The sequence below is a fragment of the Hesperophylax consimilis genome, chromosome 5 (assembly GCF_061612785.1).
Source record: "Hesperophylax consimilis isolate HC1 chromosome 5, BYU_Hcon_1.0, whole genome shotgun sequence".
Lineage (NCBI taxonomy): Eukaryota > Metazoa > Arthropoda > Insecta > Trichoptera > Limnephilidae > Hesperophylax > Hesperophylax consimilis.
The window spans coordinates 10,697,791-10,721,889 of NC_142840.1; the positions used below are offsets into that span (position 1 = coordinate 10,697,791).

At 33.8% G+C, this 24,099-nt stretch overlaps 2 protein-coding genes and 1 pseudogene across 3 annotated transcripts; all 3 read right to left on the reverse strand.

Annotated features, from left to right (window-relative positions):
- Window positions 1-184: 184 nt before the first annotated feature.
- Window positions 185-23,953, reverse strand: LOC149423517 (carboxypeptidase Q-like). Of its 2 annotated transcripts, XM_089631609.1 has the most exons (4): window positions 23,886-23,953; window positions 4,705-5,037; window positions 3,474-3,603; window positions 185-3,104 (listed from the first exon to the last, which is right to left on the reverse strand). In XM_089631609.1, exons 2-4 carry the CDS (start codon window positions 4,920-4,922, stop codon window positions 2,007-2,009), a joined length of 1,446 nt encoding a protein of 481 aa, XP_089487735.1. In that variant the 5' UTR covers window positions 4,923-5,037; window positions 23,886-23,953; the 3' UTR covers window positions 185-2,006. The 2 variants fall into 2 exon arrangements, with proteins under 2 accessions (XP_089487735.1, XP_089487736.1); XM_089631610.1 differs by lacking the exon at window positions 23,886-23,953 and having other exon boundaries at window positions 4,705-5,080.
- On the reverse strand, window positions 11,386-14,986 carry LOC149423518 (carboxypeptidase Q-like). The gene is made up of 3 exons (XM_089631991.1): window positions 14,752-14,986; window positions 13,195-13,321; window positions 11,386-12,769 (listed from the first exon to the last, which is right to left on the reverse strand). Exons 1-3 carry the CDS (start codon window positions 14,967-14,969, stop codon window positions 11,678-11,680), a joined length of 1,437 nt encoding a protein of 478 aa, XP_089488117.1. The 5' UTR covers window positions 14,970-14,986; the 3' UTR covers window positions 11,386-11,677.
- LOC149423519 (carboxypeptidase Q pseudogene) lies at window positions 18,248-21,774 on the reverse strand (annotated as a pseudogene).
- Window positions 23,954-24,099: the final 146 nt, after the last annotated feature.

The following is a 24,099-nucleotide window of genomic DNA, read 5'->3' on the forward strand; positions in this document are numbered from 1 at the left end:
GAGTTATGAAGCTTTTAACAAAACTCGTGAATAACACAAAAATTTTCGCGTTTTGACAGTTCGCAAAGGAACACAAAGTAAATAAAAGTCCTTTTCTGAGAGGTTAACGAAACTCCGTTAACTATTAACAGAATGACAGCTTGTAAATCTTTTTTCTTTTTATGCCAGAGGATATAGAATAAAGAAGAACACAAGAAATGCGATGTGGACGTGTTTCGTGATCCTAAAGTCTGGCCAAATGAATTACGGGAAACAAAGAATTACGGTCCTTGAATCTTCATCGCATCGAACCGTTTGTTCAAAGTCGAACAAAAAAGTATTGATCGAGACGGTACACATATTTTTTTATGAAAGCACAATGAACTACAAATTGTGAAAACAGGGATATTTTTTTTTTCTAAATATTTTAGAGTAAGAATCTAAGCTTTATATTATGTAATATGTACTTGTGTGTATGTCACTCCACATGCGATATTGTTAATGCGACTTTTTTTATCACAGTGCATTTTTAAGTGCCATGTAAAAATGAGTAAAAAACTTAATAACTTCACACATAACATTTTGATTAGGTAATGTCACATTAGCTGTATCGCAAGCCAAATGAGTTTTATATAGTATGTTTTCGTAAATAATTGTAAGTGTGAACCTACACTTTGTACCTTAGATACAAAATATTATTGTTGTTATATTGTTAAGATATTGTAATTAATTATTTATTTAACTCCCTCATAATATTACGAAGAAATAATTGTGGAAGAGTTGTGAAAAAAAATAATAACATTGGAATATTAATTTTAGAAGAAAAAGTTTGATTCCATCCAATTGTTTCAATATTTTGAGTCAACCTGTAAAAACTTTAAATAACATAATATCTTACCATGACGTCAGGGAAATATTAAGAGCATGTAAATAAGATGTTATTAATGTTTACATTGTATTGCGTCATCTTTAAGAGGTGGTCAGAGGATTTTATTAAAGTCTATATAGCGCCAAATGTAAGCCATAATTTGTATATATAGAGTTCCATTAACCAATATAGGTATCTAATTGAGTCATCCACAACCAAAATATTCTCTGCCCTTTTTTTTAACCTTTCCCTCTTTATTATTCCCAATAATAAGGCTAGGTACAGTAGAATCATTTTAAATAGATTCTTGTTTGATGGTGCATATTTATCTCAAAAATTCTGCAGCGTAAGATGGGACTGCGGGCGGTTGTTTCAAACTATTTCAAACCAGTTTTAACCAGAAAGACATTCAAATGTTCACTTTTTAAAATTATTTGCCTTCACTTCTCTATCATAAAAAAAGTAATAATGAATAATTTAAAAAAAATAAATTATTCTACAATCTTTTCCTGATTATAATTCTTTACTAGCCCCCTTTTTGCTGGGCTTTACAGAGAGTTTTTCGAAACCTCATGTAGACAGTAACCTTCCTCTTGTATTTAAGGTTAAGCGTGCAAAATTTCATCACAACTGGAACAAAACTTTTATACGAATCAAAGTCACTCCACCGGCCAGCCATTTTTTCTATAAATATATGTTTTTTGCTAATAAACTGTATCATTTAATTAAAGAGAAATTAAGAAAATAAGCTGTCCTTTGCAATTATGATTTTTATATAGATTACCTTACTTCTATCTAGTTTGGGTAATTTTTAAATTTATTGTTTTGACTATATTAGTCATTAGTAGGATCCGGACTTGGCATCACAAAGTCAAGGCTGAGCTATTAAATGAAATAAATGAATGTTTTTATTAAATCATTAAAAAAATATTTTATATTTATTTCTTTTAAAACTGTTAAATGTGTAATGACCCTTCCGGGTCCTAGTCACTGGTTATTTTAAAAGCAGCTACTCTTTAATTAAAAATGTTGTAAATGTATATAATTATTACTTATTACATACTATGAATGAAGAATACAAAATTATATTAGAAAAGTTTTTTTATTCCATCATAGGAGATTCATAATTTCCACCGCCAATAACCCTTTACTCCAATTTTTAATCACTCCTTGGAATATCATGTTGTAGATCCGCTACTATGTAAGAGAATGCTGTCCAAAATGCAGCGCTCCTATCAAATGCATCTGTTTCAATAAGGTTTATGGAATCTGCTTCCGAGTGGTGATACCAAAAGTACTTTTGGTTTTCATTATGAAAACCACCTCCTGGAATTCCTTGATTTGTCCAAAAACTTATATCTGGTCCAGGCTCGGTTAGTATCAACTGAGTTGCATTGATGGATTCAAACAGCTTCAGTATTTCTCTCATCATGCACTCTCCTGTTTTACTTCCGGAGTACATCAAGCCTAGTGGAGAGAAAGTCCCGTAATCAGATTCCATCACAAAATTTAAATCATCGTTGTCTTCTCTGTGCGCCTTTTCATAGGCTATAGCGCCAATGAAACCCTGTTCCTCACCTGTCCATAATATCGTCCTCAATGTTCTTCGTGGGCGAAGATTGAGTTTCTTCAAGACTACTGGAGCTAGCCAGGATATGAAGGCACCACCTCCATCATCCATTGCTCCGTCTCCCACGTCCCAGCTATCCAAATGTCCCGAAACAAAAACAACCTTCTTTTCAAGTGTCGATCCTTTGAAATCGGCTATGGTATTTCTGGATATTCTGGTCCCCTCGGAAGTCGCTGACATCGTCAGTTTGATAGTTAAATCATATCCACTGTTTTGCATCCTTAATAGTTGGTCTGCGTCTTCGCCGGTAATTGCTGCAACCGGTATTTTGTTAACAGTTTCATAATACTCTATTAGTCCGGTGTGTGGAGTGGCGTGTGAATAAGGTGTAATGGATCGGACAAGGGCAGCAACTGCGCCTTTCTTTGCTGCCTCAGAAGCTCCTTTTAATCGATACTGTACAGTAGAAGCATATTTTGTGAATATGGGAGCGTAAACAATAATTTTACCGTTTACCTTATCATCAGAAAGTGAATAGAGTTCTTCAAAATTTTGGACGACAATAACTTGAGCGGTGATGCCTTCCGGGGGGGTTCCCACACTTCCACCGAGACCGAGCATGCGCAAGGATTTAATTCTCGGTTTTAGCAGCATCGCGCTTTCTTTTCCCCTGACCCAATGCGGCACCTAGAATTAGGGAGGTTGTTAGTCACATGATTTATACCAAAAGATGTTTAACATTGCTTCGAATGCCTGCTCTACAATTTTGAGACTACCTAACGTCAACTGGATGGCATTGGGACCCTTGTCGGTTTTTTATTCGAGCCAAGTCTGGGAGGTCTGTAATCGCTACACACCACACAGCCAATAAAAACTTAAAAACAACTGTGCAGTATGAGGCTGGTCAAGAGAGTGTGCAGAGCAAGCACAGGATATATACATTAGATGGAAAATCTACACACGTTAAATAGTGTTGCTATGCAAATTATTATATTAATTAACATTGAAGCAAGACTGATTTGTTTTTAACCATGTAATTAAAGTATTTTTAACAACCTCAACGTCTTCCGTATGAACGTTTTCCAAATCATGTTCCATAGAAATGTTCACCATGTAATCGATGGCGTCTTCAAGATTCTGCGATCCTGAAATCCGGTTTCCAAATCTATCCACGAAATTTGCCAAACTGAAAGATATAAAATACACGACAATAAGAAAGAAACAAAAATCTATAAATATGAGATATAATATTATTAAATTTAATATAAAAAAAGTAGCATCCCTATTCTCGGTAGAAAAACCTGTTGAGATAATTTTTCAAAGACAAGTAATAACGCCTGCAATTTGATCATTACGTAATTTTTTATTTTATTTGAGTAGATGGTGATTTTAGTTCAGGAGGTGAAAGGTGAAACAAGCGATTACACGACCGCGGCATGGCAACGACATTGTCATGTCAAATAGACAGAGAATTTAATCAATTCTCGGTAAAAATTGATCATCATCGCAAAAATATATTTTTTACTGAGTCCAGGCATTTTCACCTATTTTCTGGACAAATGCTTAAAAATAGAATAATTTCTGGTTAAATATGCTCTAAAGACATTTGCAATATAGTAGGTACTCATATGAGAACTGTCAGAATGTAGTGGAATGTAGGTATAGATATGAGATTTGCACGGCAATGTGATTACATTACACATCTGCCCCGATGATGGACACTGCAATGCTGTCCAAAACGTTGACTAAAGAAGGAGGTAGCGCAACACGGCATAATACCCCAAAAACAAATCACTATAATGTCAGAATGTAGATTGCGCGGAAAATATTGTCACATTATATTATCGTGTAAATTGTAAATACTAGGTACTGTACACGAAACTAAAAAAACATATTTGATTAGACAAAGGTATTATTGTCACTTCTCCTTTTTATTTGATTTAAAAAAAAGGTATATTATAGTTTTTTTTTTACTTTTCCGAAAAAGTTTTTCGGTTACGAATTTTTTTAATGCAAACAGAAATCGCGGTATTCACTATTTCTAACACCATTTAAATCACATTTCTCACCGTAATACAAAATGAGGTAGCATAACTTTTATGAGACCATGTTAGACGGTGTATATCAGTCGAAAATATTTACGGCTATTTCTTGTCTCTGAAGAAAATCTCACAAAATTGCCCAAGCGGTCTAGATTGTATTTTGGAATGAGTATAATTTGTGCATAGGTAAAATTCGATGGAAAATCCATCCAAACATATCAAATAATAAAAAGTATCATTCTCACTGTTTCCACGATTGTCCTTTGTAAGGCCCCTTTGTAAAATAATCAATAATTTGATTAGTGACATTGGCGTAAGCGGAAATGTCTTGTATAACATTTTGGGGAAGGTGGCATTGTCTATTCGTTTCCCCTTTCTCAGGAATAGTCGAGCAAACACATAATATTACTACTACACTTAAGAAAACAATTACAACCGCTCCTCTTTGTCGAGAAGCAATCATTTTGAAACACTTATTATCACTTCTTTAGGATTAACTTTTAAACAAACTAGAGAGAATCACTCACTTCAAAATGTTTATGTAAAATGATTTTAGTTCTACACATGTCAGAGTCACTCTGTAAATAATATTACATTAATGTGGTTATTTCAAAGAGAGCAATTAGATGTAATGCGGGCAAACAGTATTTCAGAGATAACACAGAACTCATTGGTTGATTAGGTATGTACTTACATAATAATTATTAGCTGAAGTCAACAAAGTAAAAAAATTCAATCAATCATGAGTTATGGCGCACATGCCATTGAAAAAACATACAATCAATTCAAAGTCTTTATTTTAATTTTATACAGAGTTGAATCGGGTATTATGATCAAACTTAATTAATAAATAATATAACAGGTAAAAGGTTCGATTAAAGGTTGGGTTAGGTTAGGTTCGAGGGTTGGGTTAGGTTAGGTTAGGTTAGGTTAGGTTAGGTTGGGTTAGGTTAGGTTAGGTAAGGTTAGGTTAGGTTCGAGGGTTGGGTAGGAATCTAGGGATCAAAGTGTCCAGGAGCTACGGAAATATGAATATATCCCTCCCACTGCAGCGCAAGGCGATGGGTCGAGAGACCAGTTGATGAGGTGAAAGGGTCAAAGAGTCTCCCCAAACCAGCCTCTCCCGATCTGGCGCGCCACGCAGCTGGTGGCTCGCCCGATGAACCCGGGCATCCCTGCTAAGTCACCAAACGTAGCCAACCACTCGGGGTGACCTATGACAGAAGTGTTGGTTATCCAATAAATGGTTACCGGGCAGCTTTACTCAAACCCGCCTCCCAAATTAATTTAATTTATAGCAATTTCCATAAAATTCCAGAACCAGTTTTGCAACTTTAGTAGATGGCGATTTAATAGTTCGGTAGGTAAAAGATGACACAAGCTACCGCGTAATGGCAACAACATTGTCATTTTAAATAGGCACAGAATTCAATCAATTCTCCGTAAAAAGTAAAAAATATTAATATTCACCGCATAAATATATTTTCCACTAGTCCAGGCCGTTATTTTTCCCATTTTCTGGACAAATGCGTAAAAAATAGAATGATTTTTGGTGATATATGCATGGTTAGGAAATTTTCTTATTATTGTATGATCTAAAGACATTTTGCAATACAGTGCTCATACGAGAACTATCAGAATGTAGATTGCGCGGAAAATATTTTCACATTATATTATCGTCATAAAAATATGTATAGTTTTAGGTCAGTAATTAAAATTCTTAGTTGTAAATCACTTGACATATTTTAGTGTTTTTTTTTTTTTTTGGTTTTAGGCATTTCACCCTGAAAATAGTGCTTTGTGCCGGTAACAGTTAAAGTGGATAAAAAAATTCGGTTAATCTATTGGGAGAATAATAAAACAAATTAAATATTGGACTCATTTAGATCACTAAAACAAATTAAATGTTGAATTCATTCAGGTTAATAAACTTACATAAAGCTGTATGAACACGAGAATTGTAAGAGATAAAAGGTATGAAATGTTAAGGGGGGACTGGTGTGTGATTTTAATAAGCCGGCGGTATATGTTCTTGAAAGATGAATGGTTTTTACAGTTAAAGAAAACGTGGTCGAGGGTTTCCTCTTCCACACCGCACTGGCAGACCGGATCATCCAAAACTCTAATTCTAGCCAAGTGAGATGCAATTGAACAGTGACCAATTCTCATTCTCGAAATACATGAAATGAATCGTTTTGAAAGTTTTTTACCGTGAAACCATGGCTTAGCAGGGATATGGTTTTGAATTCCAGCAAAGAAAGATCCAGTTCTTATTTTGGAGACTGCCCAATTTTCTTCCCAGGCACGAGTCATGTTGGATTTAAGAATCGGGAAGACATCGGAATTCTAAAATTTAGTGGGATAGTTCCGGAATTTGAACCAGATTTGGCGAGAGAATCGGCCATCTCATTACCCTCGATACCCAAATGGGCAGGGACCCAGGCCAATATCGTCTCAAACCCAGATTCACTTAGAGAATTGAGAAGATTTTTTATTTTACATATAGTATTGTCTTCCGGATAACATAGAATATTTGACATAATTTTAGTTAGAGCACTTAGCGAATCAGTACATAGTAAGGCTCGATGAATGTTGAGAACCTGGATTTGATTTAGCGCTTGTTCAATTGCAAAGCATTCAGCTGTAAATATGGAAACTTCTTTCGGTAATTTATAAGTGCGATTGATGTTGAATTCTGGACTATATATCGATGCTCCACAACTTTTATTTTCAAATTTGGAACCATCTGTGTAAAGGATGGAAAATCCAGGGAATTTTGAAGCCACAATGCTTTTAAAACAGTCATCCACATTTTGAAATTTATTTGGGGAAGATAAAATATTCTTCCGAAAGTCTGATGTTATTGTGTTCGGCATAAAAGTGATTGCCTTAAATGGAATATTGTATATAGGGAGATTGGGAACTTCTTGAAGATATTGGAGGGAAGATGACAGAGAATTATAGAGATGAAAACTTTTAATTAGGAGAGGAAAACATTTTTTTCTCTCAATCTTTTGTTAGAATTCAAATTAACACTTAACCGATTAAGACTTTGTTTAATAGGATGATGTGATAACGATAAAGCCTTGAAAATATATTTATTGGCAAGGAATTGCCTTCTGAAATATAATGGAGGCTCCCCACATTCCACCTGAAGCGCATTAATTGGAGAGGACTTCATAGCTCCAATAATCATTCTGAGGGCTTTTGATTGAATTCTTTCCATTTTCTTATCTAAATATTTAGGGAGGAGGTCAAAAAGGAATGAGCCATAATCCAAGTGGCTCCGAACTAGGGAATTATACATTAATTTAAGAGTGGTAGGATCAGATCCCCACCATATTCTGGAAACTGCTCGCATCATATTAAGTCCCTTTTCACACTTTGTAGAAATTATCTGAATGTGTGGAAGCCAGGATAATTTATGGTTCAAAAGAAGACCAAGGAATTTGATTTGAGTAGCGGTTTGTAGAGGCACATTATCAAAAGAGATTGAGAAGTGGGGAATTTTTCTTTTGCGCGTGAACATATCTTAGTTAAACGCCACTTGTTATAAGTCACTAGCTATTAAACATAGTTATAAGCCACTAGGAATAAGTTATAAGCCCAAGTGAAAGGAATAGATTAAATGCATAAATTAAGTTGTGGTGATTTTATCACGAATACGGCGCTATACAAATAATCCTTTTTAAAACTAAACCCTTCCACACACTTTCCACAAATGATCATCTAGTCAATTCAAATTATGCAAGTGCATTGTATAGGCATAATAAATACAAAAAAAAACAAAAACAACACAACAAATCACCAGAGATCAAATGGGAAAATAATTCACCGACTCCAGATATTTTCATATCAAAGGGTTCGGCTCGGTAGAACTTCTAATTGAACCTATAAATCCTACTGATCCCTCAATATAAATATTTAAAAAATCTTTCGTAATCCTACATGTATTTAAAATGACTGATTTTTTGTATTTTTAGGTATAAATTCTTTGACAGATCTAATATACCTAAATTTTGAATAAGAGAGCTATGTATAATGCCAGTAGCTGAAATAACAAATGGTAATATTTTTATAGCCTGAGAATTCCAAATTCTTTTAATTTCATTTCCTAATTCTATTTTTTTTCTTAATTTTTCTGAAATAGATTTTTGAATATTACAGGAATTTGGAATGGCGACATCAATAATAAAAGTTATTTTTTAAATTTGTTCATGTAAAACAATATCGGGTCTATTGTGACTAATCGTTCGGTCTGTTAGTATAGTTTTATTATAATATATTTTATAAAATTAATTTTCTACTAATGCATTTGGTGCTATTATTATTATTATCGTGTAAATTGTAATTACTACTTTACAAGAAACTAAAAAAACATATTTAATTACACAAAGGTATTATAAAAGTTACTGTCAGTTGTTATGTCAAAATTGTTATTTCAAATGCTTGATGTCTCTTAAAAATATTTTTTACTTTTCGGGAGCTGTTACTGTATTTTTTAATGCAAACAGAAATCGCGGAATTACTCTCTTTCTAAAACTATTTAAATCATATTTCTCACCGTAATACTAAATGAGATAGCATAACTTTTATGAGACCGTGTCAGGTTGGAATATATATCTCCTAAAATGTCTCCTGCTATTTCTTGTCTGTGAAGCAAATCTTGGAATAAATAAATTTTTGAATAAATTACAAGTGCATTTGATGGCATTTTCAGTGCACATGTATAATTCGATATCTACTAATAATAAATCGGTTCTCGAAAAGTGACATTTTAAAATCTATCCACGCATTCAAATAATATAAAGTATTATACTCACTGTTTCCACGATTGTCCTTTGTAAGGCCCCTTTGTAAAATAATCAATAATTTGATTAGTGACATTGGCGTAAGCGGAAATGTCTTATATAACATTTTGGGGAAGGTGGCATTGTCTATTCGTTTCCCTTTTCTCAGGAATAGTCGAGCAAACACATAATATTACTACTACACTTAAGAAAACAATTACAAGCGCTCCTCTTTGTCCAGAAGCAATCATTTTGAATCACTTATTAACACTTCTTTATTATTGACTTTTAAACATACTAGAGAGAGTAACTCACTTTAAAATGTCGATGAAAAATGATTTTGGCCTATACATATTTCAGAGAGTCACTCCAAGAAAATAATATTACAATTATTGTGGTTATTTCAATGAGAGCAGTGGCGAAACTATAGGGTGGCGAAACTATAGGGTGGCGAAACTATAGGGTGGCAGGGGCCGCTGGGCCGCGAGCTCGGAAGTCAGAAGTAACCTAACATTTTAAAAATTATAAATTTTATATAATCAACTAAAGTTAGACACAACTAAAGGTCATGTAGGTACAAATTCAAATAAATGATTAAGATTTAAACGCATTCATAAGAAAAGGATGTCGCTCAATTTGAGAACGCATCGATTACTTAATTTTTTTCGCGGCAGTTTAGTGGCGCGGGCGAGCTAGAGACGCTCGGGGTATTCCCGCATTTTGATAAGGATCAAGTATTGGACATCATTATTAATCAATTTAACTCGCGTTTCCTTCCAATGAATGATATTGTTTCCAATTTCAGTGTTTTGCAACCTGCCACTTGGCAAAATTTAACATGACGACACTGATCAGTTAAAAAAGCTCTAGAATTTGTTGATATGTATAAAAAAGACATATTTGAATTATTTGCCAGGGAAATTCTCAGTTTTCGGTTCACCAGAACTTGTTTATTTATCAATAATAAAGAATCATTTTATGTGCAGCTTTCCTAAAGTATGTACTGTTTTAATGTTATGTGTTACAATTCTTGTACTACAGCTAGTCCGAAAGGTCATTTTCGAAACTAAAATTAATAAAAACATATTTAAGAAAGTCAATGGGACAAGACAGACTGCGTAACTTGGCTATTCTGTCTATTGAAAATTCAATAGCCCAATATTTAAGCTTTGATGACGTTATTGATACTTTTGCGGAACAGAAAGCTCGGAGAAAAGAATTGTATTAAAAAATATGGTATAAAGACTAAATTGTTTTTCATTATACCTACATACGTAATACCCATGCTTTTGAAAATAAAAATGCACACAATATTAGTAATACTGTTTGGTAACTTCTTAAATTATTTATAAAAAATCAATCACAACGCGACTGTTATTTTTACTAGGGGGGCCCCATCCAATGAATTTGATGGGGCCCCGATGGTATAGTTTTGCCACTGAGTGAGAGCAATTAGATGTAATGCGGGCACACAGTATTTTAGTTTATTATTATTCAGATAAGATAACACAGAACTGATTTGTCGATTAGGTAAAGCCACATAATAATTATTAGCTGAGGTTAACGAAGTAATCAATCATTCGTTTGGGTTATGAGTTATGATGTACATGCCGTTGAAAAACCAGACAATTAATTTATGTTATTATTTGAATTTTATGCAAAAGGTACGAGGGTTGTGTAGGAATCTAGGGATCAGTGTGTCCATGAAGTGAAGGAAATATGAATATATCACTCTCAATGCGGCGCAAGGCGATGGACCATCTCACGATCTGGCACGCCACGCAGCTGATGGGCAGGCGCATCCTGAGCACTCCTCACCCAATGGACCCGGGCACCCCTGCTAATATACCAAGCTTGGCGAACCACTTGGGGTGGCCTATGAACGGGGCGTTGGTTATCCAATAAATCGTTCCCGGGGCGGCGGTAACCAACCCGCCTACCAAATTGAAAAAAAATGTAGGTATATTTTAATATTCAAGGTTTTGAGTTTTTCGCGAACATCCGTTTTATTTAATATATCGCAATTTCCATAAAATTCCAGAGCGGGTATCTCAACTTTACTCCACGACTCGGGGATTAAATCTTTCACTGTGCAATACATTGTGTAAATTTCAGCAAATAAGGAAGGCTAGAAAATAATATAGCTCTTCTACCCAAAATAGCATATTGTGAGTTCATCTGTCACCCTTCGTTTCAAAATCTTAAAAGCTTCACATTGCTCTCACTCTCACTTGGGGGCCCTAGAACAAGCTCATCGATACCTGAACAGCAGATGTATAAAGATAAGGAAACGACATTACAGGTAGGTACTTTTATTTAAAATAGTTTTTGATGATGTACATTAATTTATATATTAAAAGAAGCAGAAATATTTCAAATGCTATTCTTCCTTTTCAACGTCCAATCAGCACATTCAAAGTTATCATATTTATGTCCTTGGTACATCTTTGGCCATATCAGCCACGATGTATGAAAAAGCTGTCCAAAATGCAGCGCATCTGTCTAGTACATCAGGCTCAAGAACATTCATTGTGTCTCCAAAAGAATGATGGTACCAAAAGTACTTTTCAGCGGCGTTGGCGAGACCTCCTCCCGGAATTCCTTTGTCAGTCCAAACATGAATGTCTGATCCTGGTTCTCCTAATTCCATCTCTGTTGCATTTATTGATGAGAATAATTTCAAAATTTCTCTCATCATGCATTCTCCTGTTTTACTTCCTTTATATATTAAACCTTTTGGACTGAAGGTTCCAAAATCCGATTCCATAACAAAGTTTAATTTGTCGCTTTCTGCTCGGTGTTTTTTTTCGTAAGCTATAGCTCCAATATATCCCTCCTCTTCTCCGGTCCACAGAATTGTTCTCAATGTTCTACTAGGTTGAAGATTGAGTTTTTTCAAGACCACTGGAGCTACCCAAGATATAAACGCACCACCCCCATCATCCATAGCACCACCTCCTACATCCCAACTATCCAAGTGTCCGGAAACCACAACAATTTTGTCTGGTGAGCTAGATCCCTTCAAGTCTACTATAGTGTTTCTCGATACCTTTGTTTCCACAGTGGTGGGCATATAAAGACGTATGGTTACATTAACACTATGATTTTGCATTCTTAACAATTGGTCAGCGTCTTCTAGTGTTATAGCTGCAACTGGAATTTTGGTAACATTTTCGGCATACTCTTGCTGTCCAGTGTGCGGAGAAGCTATTGAAAAAGGTGTCACCGACCTAACAAGAGCAGCTACGGCTCCTTTCCTTGCTGCCGCCGATGCTCCATTAAATCTGTATTTTACTGTTGTATCATAATCTACGAATGACTCTACAAAGACAACTATTTTACCAGTAACTTTATCATTTGGAAGCGCATTAAGCTCGTCAAAACTTTGGACCATGATAGCTTTTGCGGTGATGCCTTCTGGGGGAGTTCCCACACTGCTTCCGAGGCCGAGCATTGGTAAGTTTTTGATTCGGGGTTCTATGAGCGTTGCGCTTTCTTTGCCTCGGACCCAATGAGGCACCTGGAAAAACATTTTATAGTTGATTATAATAAAACGGAAGGAATTAAGTAAATTATAAATGAACAAAAATATTACACTTCGGATTTTTTTTTCAATAACAAATGTCATGAATACTGTTTCCCGTTTTGTCTCTAGAGTTGATTGAAGTGAAGGGTTTAAGTGAATGAAAATTTGTTAGATAATCACGAATAACCAACATCTAAAAAAAAAATACTTTATTGATTATTTCCTCGACAAATTCAGTTTGAACGTCATTTAAACCATTAGTGTTATTTTTTTAATTTTATAATATTGTTGTTTTCAATTTAATTTAAAATCGTTTGGTATGTAAAATCCTAATAGTTCGTTAATAAATAAACGAACAAAAAATTATCTAATAATTACACTAAATAATAATAAAACTTTCTAAAATATTTAACATTTACCTCGACATCTTCAGTGTGAACGTTCAATCCGTTACTTTTCGACGCAGCCACCATGTAATCTATAGCATTTTCTAAAGTTTGTGAACCAGCAAGTCGATTGCCAAATGTATCCACGAAATTTGCCAAACTGAAATGTAATTTTAAAATTATGATTCCTACTGAGAAGAATCACATGTTCTATGTACGTGAATAATATATGATAATTTCTTACTAGAACTAGAGACCGTTGAAGGTAATGTGGATGTATGTTTGTTTGAGTGTTCGTTTTGCTCAAAGATTGGTGAAATTTAATGTTAATGATATCTCAGTTTAATTTGGTGAAAGACTTCGTAAGAGAGTTAATTAAATTGTCGAGTTAATTACAAATAGAGAATTTGTACATTACACTCAAAATATGGGAAAAGCATCAAGAATTTGATTATTTTAAAGATGTTTTCGAGAGCATTAATAATTCCATCTAAAACATGGGAATAGTTTCTTTTCAGAGTTAGATGTTGAAACACAGGGTTAAATGGCTGATCAACTGTAGGTATTTTGCCCAGAACATCCATTATAGCTTGCAAGCTAACAAAAATAAATCATACTGTCATTCTGAATGTATGGCGAGCGATAAGGTGAAACATGCCAAGCCCACATATATTTTGAGAGTATAGAGCTCGTGTGTGTCTAGAATAACCATAAACATTAAAAAAATCTCGTACATACTACATAGAGCTAACTTTTTAATATATTTTTTAAGTGAAGTGAAACTAGAAATGTGAATCTTTTATCGTCATTCAAGAAAATCGATTTAGTATAGTTTTGAAAAATTGATTGACATTTTTCAGATTTTAAACCAAAATTGTCATTCCAAACCAATACATTTTGTGTACTACTTTGCGACTCACGACTAACAAGGGCAAAAAAAAACAAAAAATAAAATTAGTAGCACAATAAAAATTCGCCTTCTGTACATGAATTTAAAGGATAATTATTAAAAAGTTTTTAAAAATATTATACACTAATTAAAATTTATATTTTAATAGGAAATTAATTTTCCTCAGGGCCTATATCATCATCTTAAAGGCTGCTGTGTGGAAGGTCTTAATAAGGAAAGGAAGGTGATGAAGTTCTGGGAAGGAAAAGGGTATGAGGGGTGGGTATGAATCTGGAGGTCAATGTGTCCAGGAGTGACGAATGTATAAATCCATTCCTTTAAGGGGCAAGGCGATGGGTCGAAAGAGTCCGCCCGGTGAGGTCAAAAGGTCTCCCTCGATCCGGCCCGCCGCGCAGCATGTGGGCAGACGCGACAATTATTGAGATCTAGACCTCACCCCCATCAACCCAGGCACCCCTGCTAATTCAACAAACGTAGCGACCCAGAGGCGTTGCTTATCCAATAAATGGTTGCCGGGGCAGCGGTACCCATACCCGCCGCCAAAATTAATACAATAATTGACAATAAAATTACCAGTATTTAATAGGTTGAGATTTAGACGATTCAAACCGAACACTCTCGTTTTCCCTGGTGTTAAGAAAAAATGTTACCAAAATAATTACACAAAAATAGATACTTACTCGCTCCATGTTTTTCCTTTAAATGGTTCCTTCGTAATATAATCAATTATTTGATTAGTCACATTGGCATAAGAGGCAATGTTGGCCACCACGTCCGGTGGCAGATTGCATTCATCAGAGATTCCCACTTCGCCATTTTGTATCTTGGCCTGTGTGCTATGTTGGATAAACACAACTAGCGACAGAATGACACTCACTAATAAGCGGTGGTTAAGCATACTAATGAGTAACGGCATCGACTCCTAAATGCGAACCACAATCACGAAGATGATAACTTCCTATCTTTATTTTTTTATTTTGTTCTTTTATAGACGTCTCAGTACATCAAACTGAATATACAGGGAGACTGGAATATGAACTAAAATATTTATCAACGCAATAAAAAAAAACCTTTAAAATATTTTAAATGAAAATCCAGATAAAGTGAGACTATGGCTCCAGTTGGGGTATGTTGCAAGGCTGAAGAAAATGGGAAGAGGAAATAGATAGGGAGGAGGAAGGTGGAGAAGTATATATCAGTGTGAAGATATGATTAAAGAAATGGTTGTCTTTATCAGGGTGATACTGAGATTATCTTCAACTTCTTCGTGATATAGCACTGATGAACAATTTTCGTCAACTTAGAGAAAAGAAGAGGCCGCGCTTAAAACCAGAGATAATTTTCAGAAAATTAGATTTATTTGTAAATTAATGCAAATTATGTAGCTCTACAAAGTGTTCGAAAGAACAACAAGTAAATAAGTAATAATAATATAAATTATCTAGAGGTTATTTTACTATCCTCTTGACAGCTTATCGAAAGGACAGCGCATATTTATAAATAAACAAATGCATACTCGCAATATGGACGTAGAAAATTCGAAAAACTTATCCGACATAGGCCCGATACATCAGTCGATCCGTATCCTCGCTATGTGCGACATTCCTCGCTTAAATTTAAAGTGGTTAAATTAAGCCTTGGTGAGCCGCAGCATAGTTCACATTTTAAACGCCGAGCTGCTAGTAGTAACACATGTCAGATATGACTTTTACGTGAGTAATTACGTACTTCCATCTCACCGAAATACACGTAAAATGCTTGATTTTATCAGTATGGACTATTTTGTTCATCGAGCTGTGATATGAGAGATGTTATTAATTAATAATTAATCAAAAATGGACAAATAGTCTGGTAGATATTATAAGGGGGATTTTCAACGGTTTGTTCGTCATAATTTCATGAATAGTGCATAGACTCCAGATAAACAATTTTAAATTTGTATCTTCGCGTATAACACCATGCTGATTGATATGAGAACTTTATAAAAAAACAACTCCTAAATTAAACCCGCCTAAAACCTTTGACATTTTGAAAGCTCTAGATCTCCCGATTACAGTAATAGATATAACTCTCATGTATACAGTAATTTGGTTTTACATAGAAAAAAGGAGCACGTTCCTCTATTATAATCATGGACAATACTTGTAATATTGCTAGTATAAGCCGAGCTTAAAATTAACGGATACACCGGGCCGTGTACTACATTCTCGCAGGTTAGAGTATCGAATAGTAAACTAGGATTTTATGAATAAATAAATCGGAAATATACATTATCCTATGAATAAGCTATCAAGAGGATAGTGAATAACCCCAGATGATAGATTTTTGCATATTTACGTTTTAAAATACAAAGCAAGCTAAAACTGGTAATAAGTTTAAGCCAAAAGTTTTATTGTGACCATGGAAAAATTAGTTAAGGTGACAAAGATCCAAATAACGTTTTCAGCTTGCGCAATTTATGGTTTAATTATCGCTAATGCATGATTTATGGTTTCTAACAAATTGTATGATGCCATTAATGCTTAATTTATTACGTAGCGCTAAAGCATAATTTACGGTTTAATTATAGCTAGGTGAAGAAAATAATGAAGAGAAAAAAAATATAATAGAGAGAAGAAAAAAATAAAACAATTTTACAAATTTATATCGAACAACAACCTAGGTAACCAGGCCTCTGGCATATTGACCGTTACATTTCTCAAATATTCGGTCAGAATTTGTGTGTATTTTCGCTTCTAAATAAATAATAATAACATGGCATCTATATAGCGCAGTTTAGTGTCATTTCACTTCAAGTGCGCTTATATAAATAAAAAAATAAAATAAAACTTATTCGAATATTTCTAAACGTATCTGAAAACTAATAACTGTTTTGGAAATGTGATGAAAAAATAAAATTTAAAATTTTAATTTAAGAATTAAAATTCATCATTTTTTTTCAAATTGAGGTTGAACCTTTCGTTTCATAGAGGTGTTTATTTTATTTATTCCGTGGTTAATTTCTATATTATATTGAAAAGCTCGGTATTTTTTATCTAACACTGTTTAGTTAATATTATTAACTTTGACGGTAAGTGAGAAAACGATTTCCAGACCATATGAGCTGTTCCGAAAAGAGAACAAATTGAGAGGTCTGATAATAAATGTTTGTTCAAACAACCGAACAAATTAGCCTGAGTAGGAATTCATGCTCAAAATAACCTACCACCAATCAAAGTCATGGAAACGAATAACAATTTTCTTTTAATTTGTTTTTTTTTCAATTATTTGAAACTGGTTGTTATTTTTTTTTTGTAAAGTTCAGCTTGTACAGGGATTTAAGGGACACACTTTAACCCGTGATTCTTCACATTATTTGGAGTGAAAAATGTTAAAAAAATGTTTTTTTTTACATCCGTTCATAAATTTTAAGGCGGCGTTTTGTAAATGCCTTTTCATTAAATCAAGGCCGTAATAGGGACAAAACCATTCGAAAAACGATCCAACTAACCACATCTATTCAATAAATAATAATACAAAAAATCTTAAGGATGAAGGCCCCAATGCATTGGGCCAACGTCGCGCCGCACATTGTATATATGCCAATATTCTTTGCCAATTCTATTAATGTTGCGTATACTTCGATAAAAATTAAAACTTATTAAATTGCGGCCAACCAAACTAGGCACAGGTCCATATTATGGTGGCCAAATATTATATTAATAAATCTTGAAAGTTCCCATTTAATTGATTTTTTTCTTTTCTTCTCTCCAGAACAAAATGAAAACACTTTATGCATTACCATTGTTCACATTAGACTGACACCTTCTTTAATAATCGCCTTTGCTTTTTATTGAAAAAAATAAAAAATTTACATTTGAAAAAAATACAATTATTCATACTTGGCAATGTAATAAGGTCATAAAAATAAAGCAGAAGCATTCAAATTCATATTTCCTCGAAGAAACGATAAATTACCCGTTAAAAATAACAATAATTAATGCAAAAGTATTAGTAATATTATACAATTATGTGCTTGGTACACCCGCGTCCATATTTTAAACCGCGACGTATGAAAAGCTGTCGAGGACAATGGGGCAAGAGAGTCAAATCCATTAATTAACACCTTAGCGTGAGAGAGCGTTAAAAAATATACTTTTAAGTGAAAAGAATTACGATAGAAGATGCTATTTACATTTATGTCCTTAGTACATCCGTAGCCATATCAGCTACAATGTATGAAAAGGCTGTCCAAAATGCAGCGCATCTATCCAGAACATCTGGTTCAATGACATTAATTGTGTCTCCGGAAGTATGATAGTACCAAAAGTACTTTTCATTAGCGTTGTAGAGACCGCCTTCTGGAATTCCTCGGTCAGTCCAAACACTTATGTCTGGTCCAGGGCCTGCTAACTCTAACTCGGTTGTAATTATTTCTGAGAATAATTTCAAAATTTTTCTCATCATGCATTCTCCTGTTTTACTTCCTTTATATGTTAAACCTCTTGGACGGAAGGTTCCGTCATCCGATTCCATAACAAAGTTTAATTTGTCGTTATCCGCTCGGTGTGATTTTTCGTATGCCTTAGCTCCAATAAGCACCTGTTCCTCTGCGGTCCACAGAATTGTTCTCAATGTTCTTTGAGGTTGAAGGTCGAGTCTCTTCAATACCACTGGAGCCACCCAGGATATAAATACACGGCCTCCATCATCCATAGCACCATCTCCTACATCCCAACTATCCAAGTGTCCGGAAATCACAACAATTTTTTCTGGTGAGATAGATCCCTTCAAGTCGATTATAGTATTTCTTGATATTTTGGTGTCCGAAATCGCGGGCATGATAATATTTATGGTAAAATTAATACCAGCATTTTGCATTCTTAACATTTGGTCAGCATCTTCCATAGTGATAGCAGCAACTGGAATTTTGTTAACATTTTCGGCATACGTTTGTGTTCCAGTGTGCGGAGTAGCTAATGAAAAAGGTATTACCGACCTAACAAGAGCAGCTACGGCCCCTTTTCTTGCTGCTGCCGATGCTCCATTACGTCTATATTGTACAGTTGTTCGATAATCTACGAATGGCTCTGCATAGACGATTATTTTACCATTAACTTTATCATTTGAAAGCGCATTAAGCTCATCAAAACTTTGAACGACGATAGCTTGTGCTGTGATGCCTTCTGGGGGAGTTCCTACACTACTATCGAGGCCAAGCATTGGTAAGTTTTTATTCTTGGTTCCATCAGCGTTGCGCTTTCTTTGCCTCGGACCCAATGAGGCACCTGAATAAATATTTTATGGTAGATTAGAAAGAAAGGAAGGACTTAAATCGCAATTAGATAGATTCCGAATATTAACATTTTTCGATAATACAACGAATAACGATACTACGCACATTCTTGATCGATTAAATTTAATTTGTCTCAGTGGCGTAACGACTGGCTGAATAGTACGAGAATTAGAATGGGACCCTTTACTTGCGAGGGCGTTCAGATGTACCTACACATATATTGCATTTTCAAATTGAATTCTTTTGTGGCATATATTTTATAATTTCAAAAATAAATAAATAAAGTAGCACAAATACTTACTAGATATTTGCTATATCTTTTAAGAAAAAAATTTTCATTAGGTTGTCTGGGTATTTTGGCCTCAAATTCAAATTTAAATTTTGTATTACAAGACCGCGCGCAAACGTTCCTTTTAAATGATCCAAAATGGCTGGATAGGTACTAATAAATAATATCATGTGAACAACTAACATATCAATCCAAATAATAAATAACTTTCTGAAATATGTATATAATATTTACCTCCACAGATTCAGTATAAACGTCATCCATACCACTGGTTCTCGAAAAGGCAATCATGTAATCTATAGCATCTTCTAAAATCTGTGTCCCTGAGAGTCGATGGCCAAATATATCCACGAACTTAGCCAGACTGAAAAGAATTTAAATGATGATACTTTTGTTCAGAAACATCACGCTTTAAATATGAGAACATGAAATTTAAACGTATTCCGGAAAGTGGCGCCTGAATATGGTTTCGTACTAGCACTAAACGAAAAATTTTGAAGATAATGTAGTTTTGTAGTGCTGCACTTTTGTGAGTTTATCATTTTACATGCTTAGTTTGTTTCGCTCAATAATTAGTCATAGTTAGTCATAGCGTAGTAAGATAACAAATCGTCGAATTTGCCCTAGCAGGCCTAGAAAATGGATCTTTTGTGAGGTATATTTTAATTTTTTCTGTTTTTTTTATTGTTTTTTTTTTTTTTTTATCAAAAAGAAAGACCAACATTCCCGGGTTATGATTGTTACGAATAACCTGACAATATTGAAAATCTCATACCACCACCACAGTAAGCGAAAAATGTTTTTGTGTTTAAATGGAGGAAGCCTGCCGAGGAATTGACGCTACACTTGGGTGGGACCCAAACGCGAGGCCAACTGACCGGTCAAAACAAAAAATTGTATTAAAAGTACAAAATGGGGTAAAATTACTGTCATAATGTATATAATTTTTGCAAATGCCCAAATAATAAACTTTTGCCCCGCGTTAAAACAACATACCGGAAATTGGTCAAATAAGCAGTAACAATAATTCCACGTTTTCAGGAGTGTATCGCTCCATTGCTTATTGTCAATTAGTTCTCTATCTGCTTACAACATAAATGTCAAAGCACAATGACATTTGACGCCATTAGCAATATTATAAAACATTCACATTACTTTCGCCCCCGCCTTGTATTACTTAAATCTCAGGTGTTTCTAACTAAATCCTCGGGAAGAAACTAACTAATCCTTTCTAAAAATGAAATCTGGTGCTTACCCTTATATTTTTAGGTTGAAACACTTTTAACGATTTTTTCTAACCGTTTGACATAAAATATTTTAATGGTAAGGCACTGTTTTTATTAATCTTAAATATAAACAACTTGCAACCTGTGAAAAAAAGATGCTATATTTAAGAGCTCGTCGGGATTAGGTAATTCAAATGTGAGCCTCGAGCAAAACCCCGTTATTAGAGTCTTGTATTATCTTAAGAACCCACCTACTACCAAATATTGTAATAATTATCGTTCCAAAATTATTTGTTAAACGTTTGAATGAAAGCATTTTATATAATTTTGTAATTATCTACCATTACCAGCAATGTATGTAACTAACCCCCTATTTATTTATCTACACTTATTTATTGTATTTTTTTATGAGTGTGTTTATTTCATGTAGTGGAAATTTGGTTTTAAAAATAAAATTTAACTAGTTTTAACAACAAAAATGTAAACTTTATATGGCAAATATCACTCTTAATGTTAGAAAGCCAAAATAAATAATTAAAAAAGTAGTATTAATGAAATCCTTAGAAAAAGTATATAATATATTATTTCAAAAAATTGTTTATTTCTATCACAAAATAAAATAAATATTAAACAATAACTTGATAAGTAATGACTAAGTTGAAATTTAGACGACAGAAACCGAACACACTTCACGGGAGTTCAAATGTAAAAGTTATGTTTGTACTTACAGGGTCCACGTCCGTCCTTTGTAAGGACCCTTTGTAAAATAATCAATTATTTGATTGGTCACATTAGAATACGAAGCAATGTCGTCCAACACAATCTGTGGCAGATTGCATTCATCGGCTTTTCTTAGTTTGCCATCTAGTATTCTAGTTTGTGTGCTAGAGGGGCTGAATAAAACTAGCGACATAATAACCCTCACTAATATGCAATGGTTCATTGTGAAACATTTAGCAACGGGACCAACACGTCTAGAACCACAATCACATAGATTAGTCGAACATCGGTTTTTATGCTTTTATATAGATTATTAGTCCATTAACCTCAATATACATACACGGGGACTAGACATTGATTCCTAAATATTGATCAATACAAATAATACAAGAAAATTATTTCTTCAGTATAATTATTTTTATGCCAAAGATATTATTTGTCTTAGGGCCTACATCATCTTTAAAATGATGTATGGGGGGCTTTTGGAGGAAGGGAGAAGTGAAAATGGGTTCTGAAGACTGTAACCGGGCAAGTTCACGACAGTGGCAAATCAACACAATCTTGAAAATTGGTATCAATCTTGAAAAGTCATGAAACGTGATGAAAAAACTAGTTTAAATGGGTATACTTAGATTTAATCCATTGTAACGTAGGTACAAAATGGATCTATGAATACACAAATATAAAATATTGTAGGAGGTTTTTATTTTATGAATTTCAAGTTCAAATCAGATCTTATTAATCAGATTCTTCTCCTTTTTTTGGGATGCCATAGTCTCAATGGCTCCAGGTGGTTAGGAGCACTTGGGTCTTTCACAGGAAAAAATCCTGAAATACAATTTACAAATGAATGTATAGTTTTTAAAGTATCTATAAATATTCCCTTACACATCACGACCACTACTGATAATATATAACACGAAGAATAGAACAAGTAAACCAATAAAATTGTGGTTTTGGTATTTACCTACTTAACTGGCTTTTGTAGAAAACTTAAGTAACTTTAAACTTTTTTGAATGCTGTCAATTTTATTATAATGTAGACTTTCCAATATTCCCGACAAAACGGCAAGTTGTTCATAAAATTAGAGAAATTAATAAATAATTCATGTACGCGCTCCCACTGAGAAGTAGCGAGAAGGAAACAAGTCATTTCTTTTCAAGAACTTAAAGGGACCAAAAAGCAAGAACTGAAGTAAGCCATTTTTTACTATAATCAATTTTACAACAGAGAGATAAATGCTGTTAATGTTTATTGTGTGACTATATCTGCTACCAACCATTACACAAGTGATACAGATTAAAAACATGTTTTTTTCATATAGTACATACAGCACCCGGAAGACTTATTCCCATTGGGAGGTTTTCTATGAATTGAATTTTCTGTATTCATATAAAATAAATAATATGATTTTTTCTCTACAAATTTGAAAATGTTTTCAAATGCAAAGTAAATATTAGTACTTTATTTCGAAACGAAAACTCAGATGCTTTTGAAATTATTTTTAAATCCAAATTCATCGGTCCAGACCACACAACAATACAATCATTAATCAAATCAACAAATATAGATCAAATGATTAAAGGATTATTATTTTATACAGCAGAGAAGATAATCTTACAATAATATCGGATTAACCCACCCAGAGGAGCCGGCACTTTCACAATCATGCAATCAGCTTAAGAAAGACCGCATCAATTTAACACCAATTGAGCTATGACTGTATTGCATAGTAATAATAATATGGTATTTATATAGCGCAGTTAAGTGTCATTTCACTTCAAGTGCTATGACAAAGCATTATTATATAATATGAAATATAATAGTGAACAAAAAAAAATTGTAAAAATTGGTGTACAACAAAATTTTAATTTTACCTACTAGCTCAAACAACTACAGTTTAAATCAAAAAAAATAATGCATTGTATTTTTTTAAATATTTGCGTAAGTAATTATATTAGCGTCAGTATACTGCCAAAGATTTCACTTTTCAAACATTTAAAAAAAATAAAAATTTAATATATATTAATGAATCTAATCAAATATGACATAGAGTAGTTATTATTAACCAGGACTGAAGTTAAAATTACTAAAAAAAAAATTAATTCATATAATCTATCCCCTACAAAAAGTGTCTACTGTCTCGAGACCAAGGTTCACTCATTAAAATGAAAACCGTTTAAAACACCGCATTATATCATAAAAGATAATTGACGTTAATATTTTTTTGCTTAATGTTGGTCAACTTCAACTTATAACATCACTGGTTTTACTCTCTTAAAATTCACTATTTTTATGTTCACCTCTTATTCTGTTCACTTGGTGTTACTCATACAATCACGTGTTACTCGTGTTACTGTTCTGCTGTCACTGGAGCAATTGCAAAGATAACTTGATAGATGGACGATATTGCTAACATGTTACTTTGTCCTGGTGAATAGGAATGGTCGATATTCCTGTCCCGGTTTCTTTGTCCCGGTGACTATTACTTGAATCTTCGATATTATTTTTGTAGTG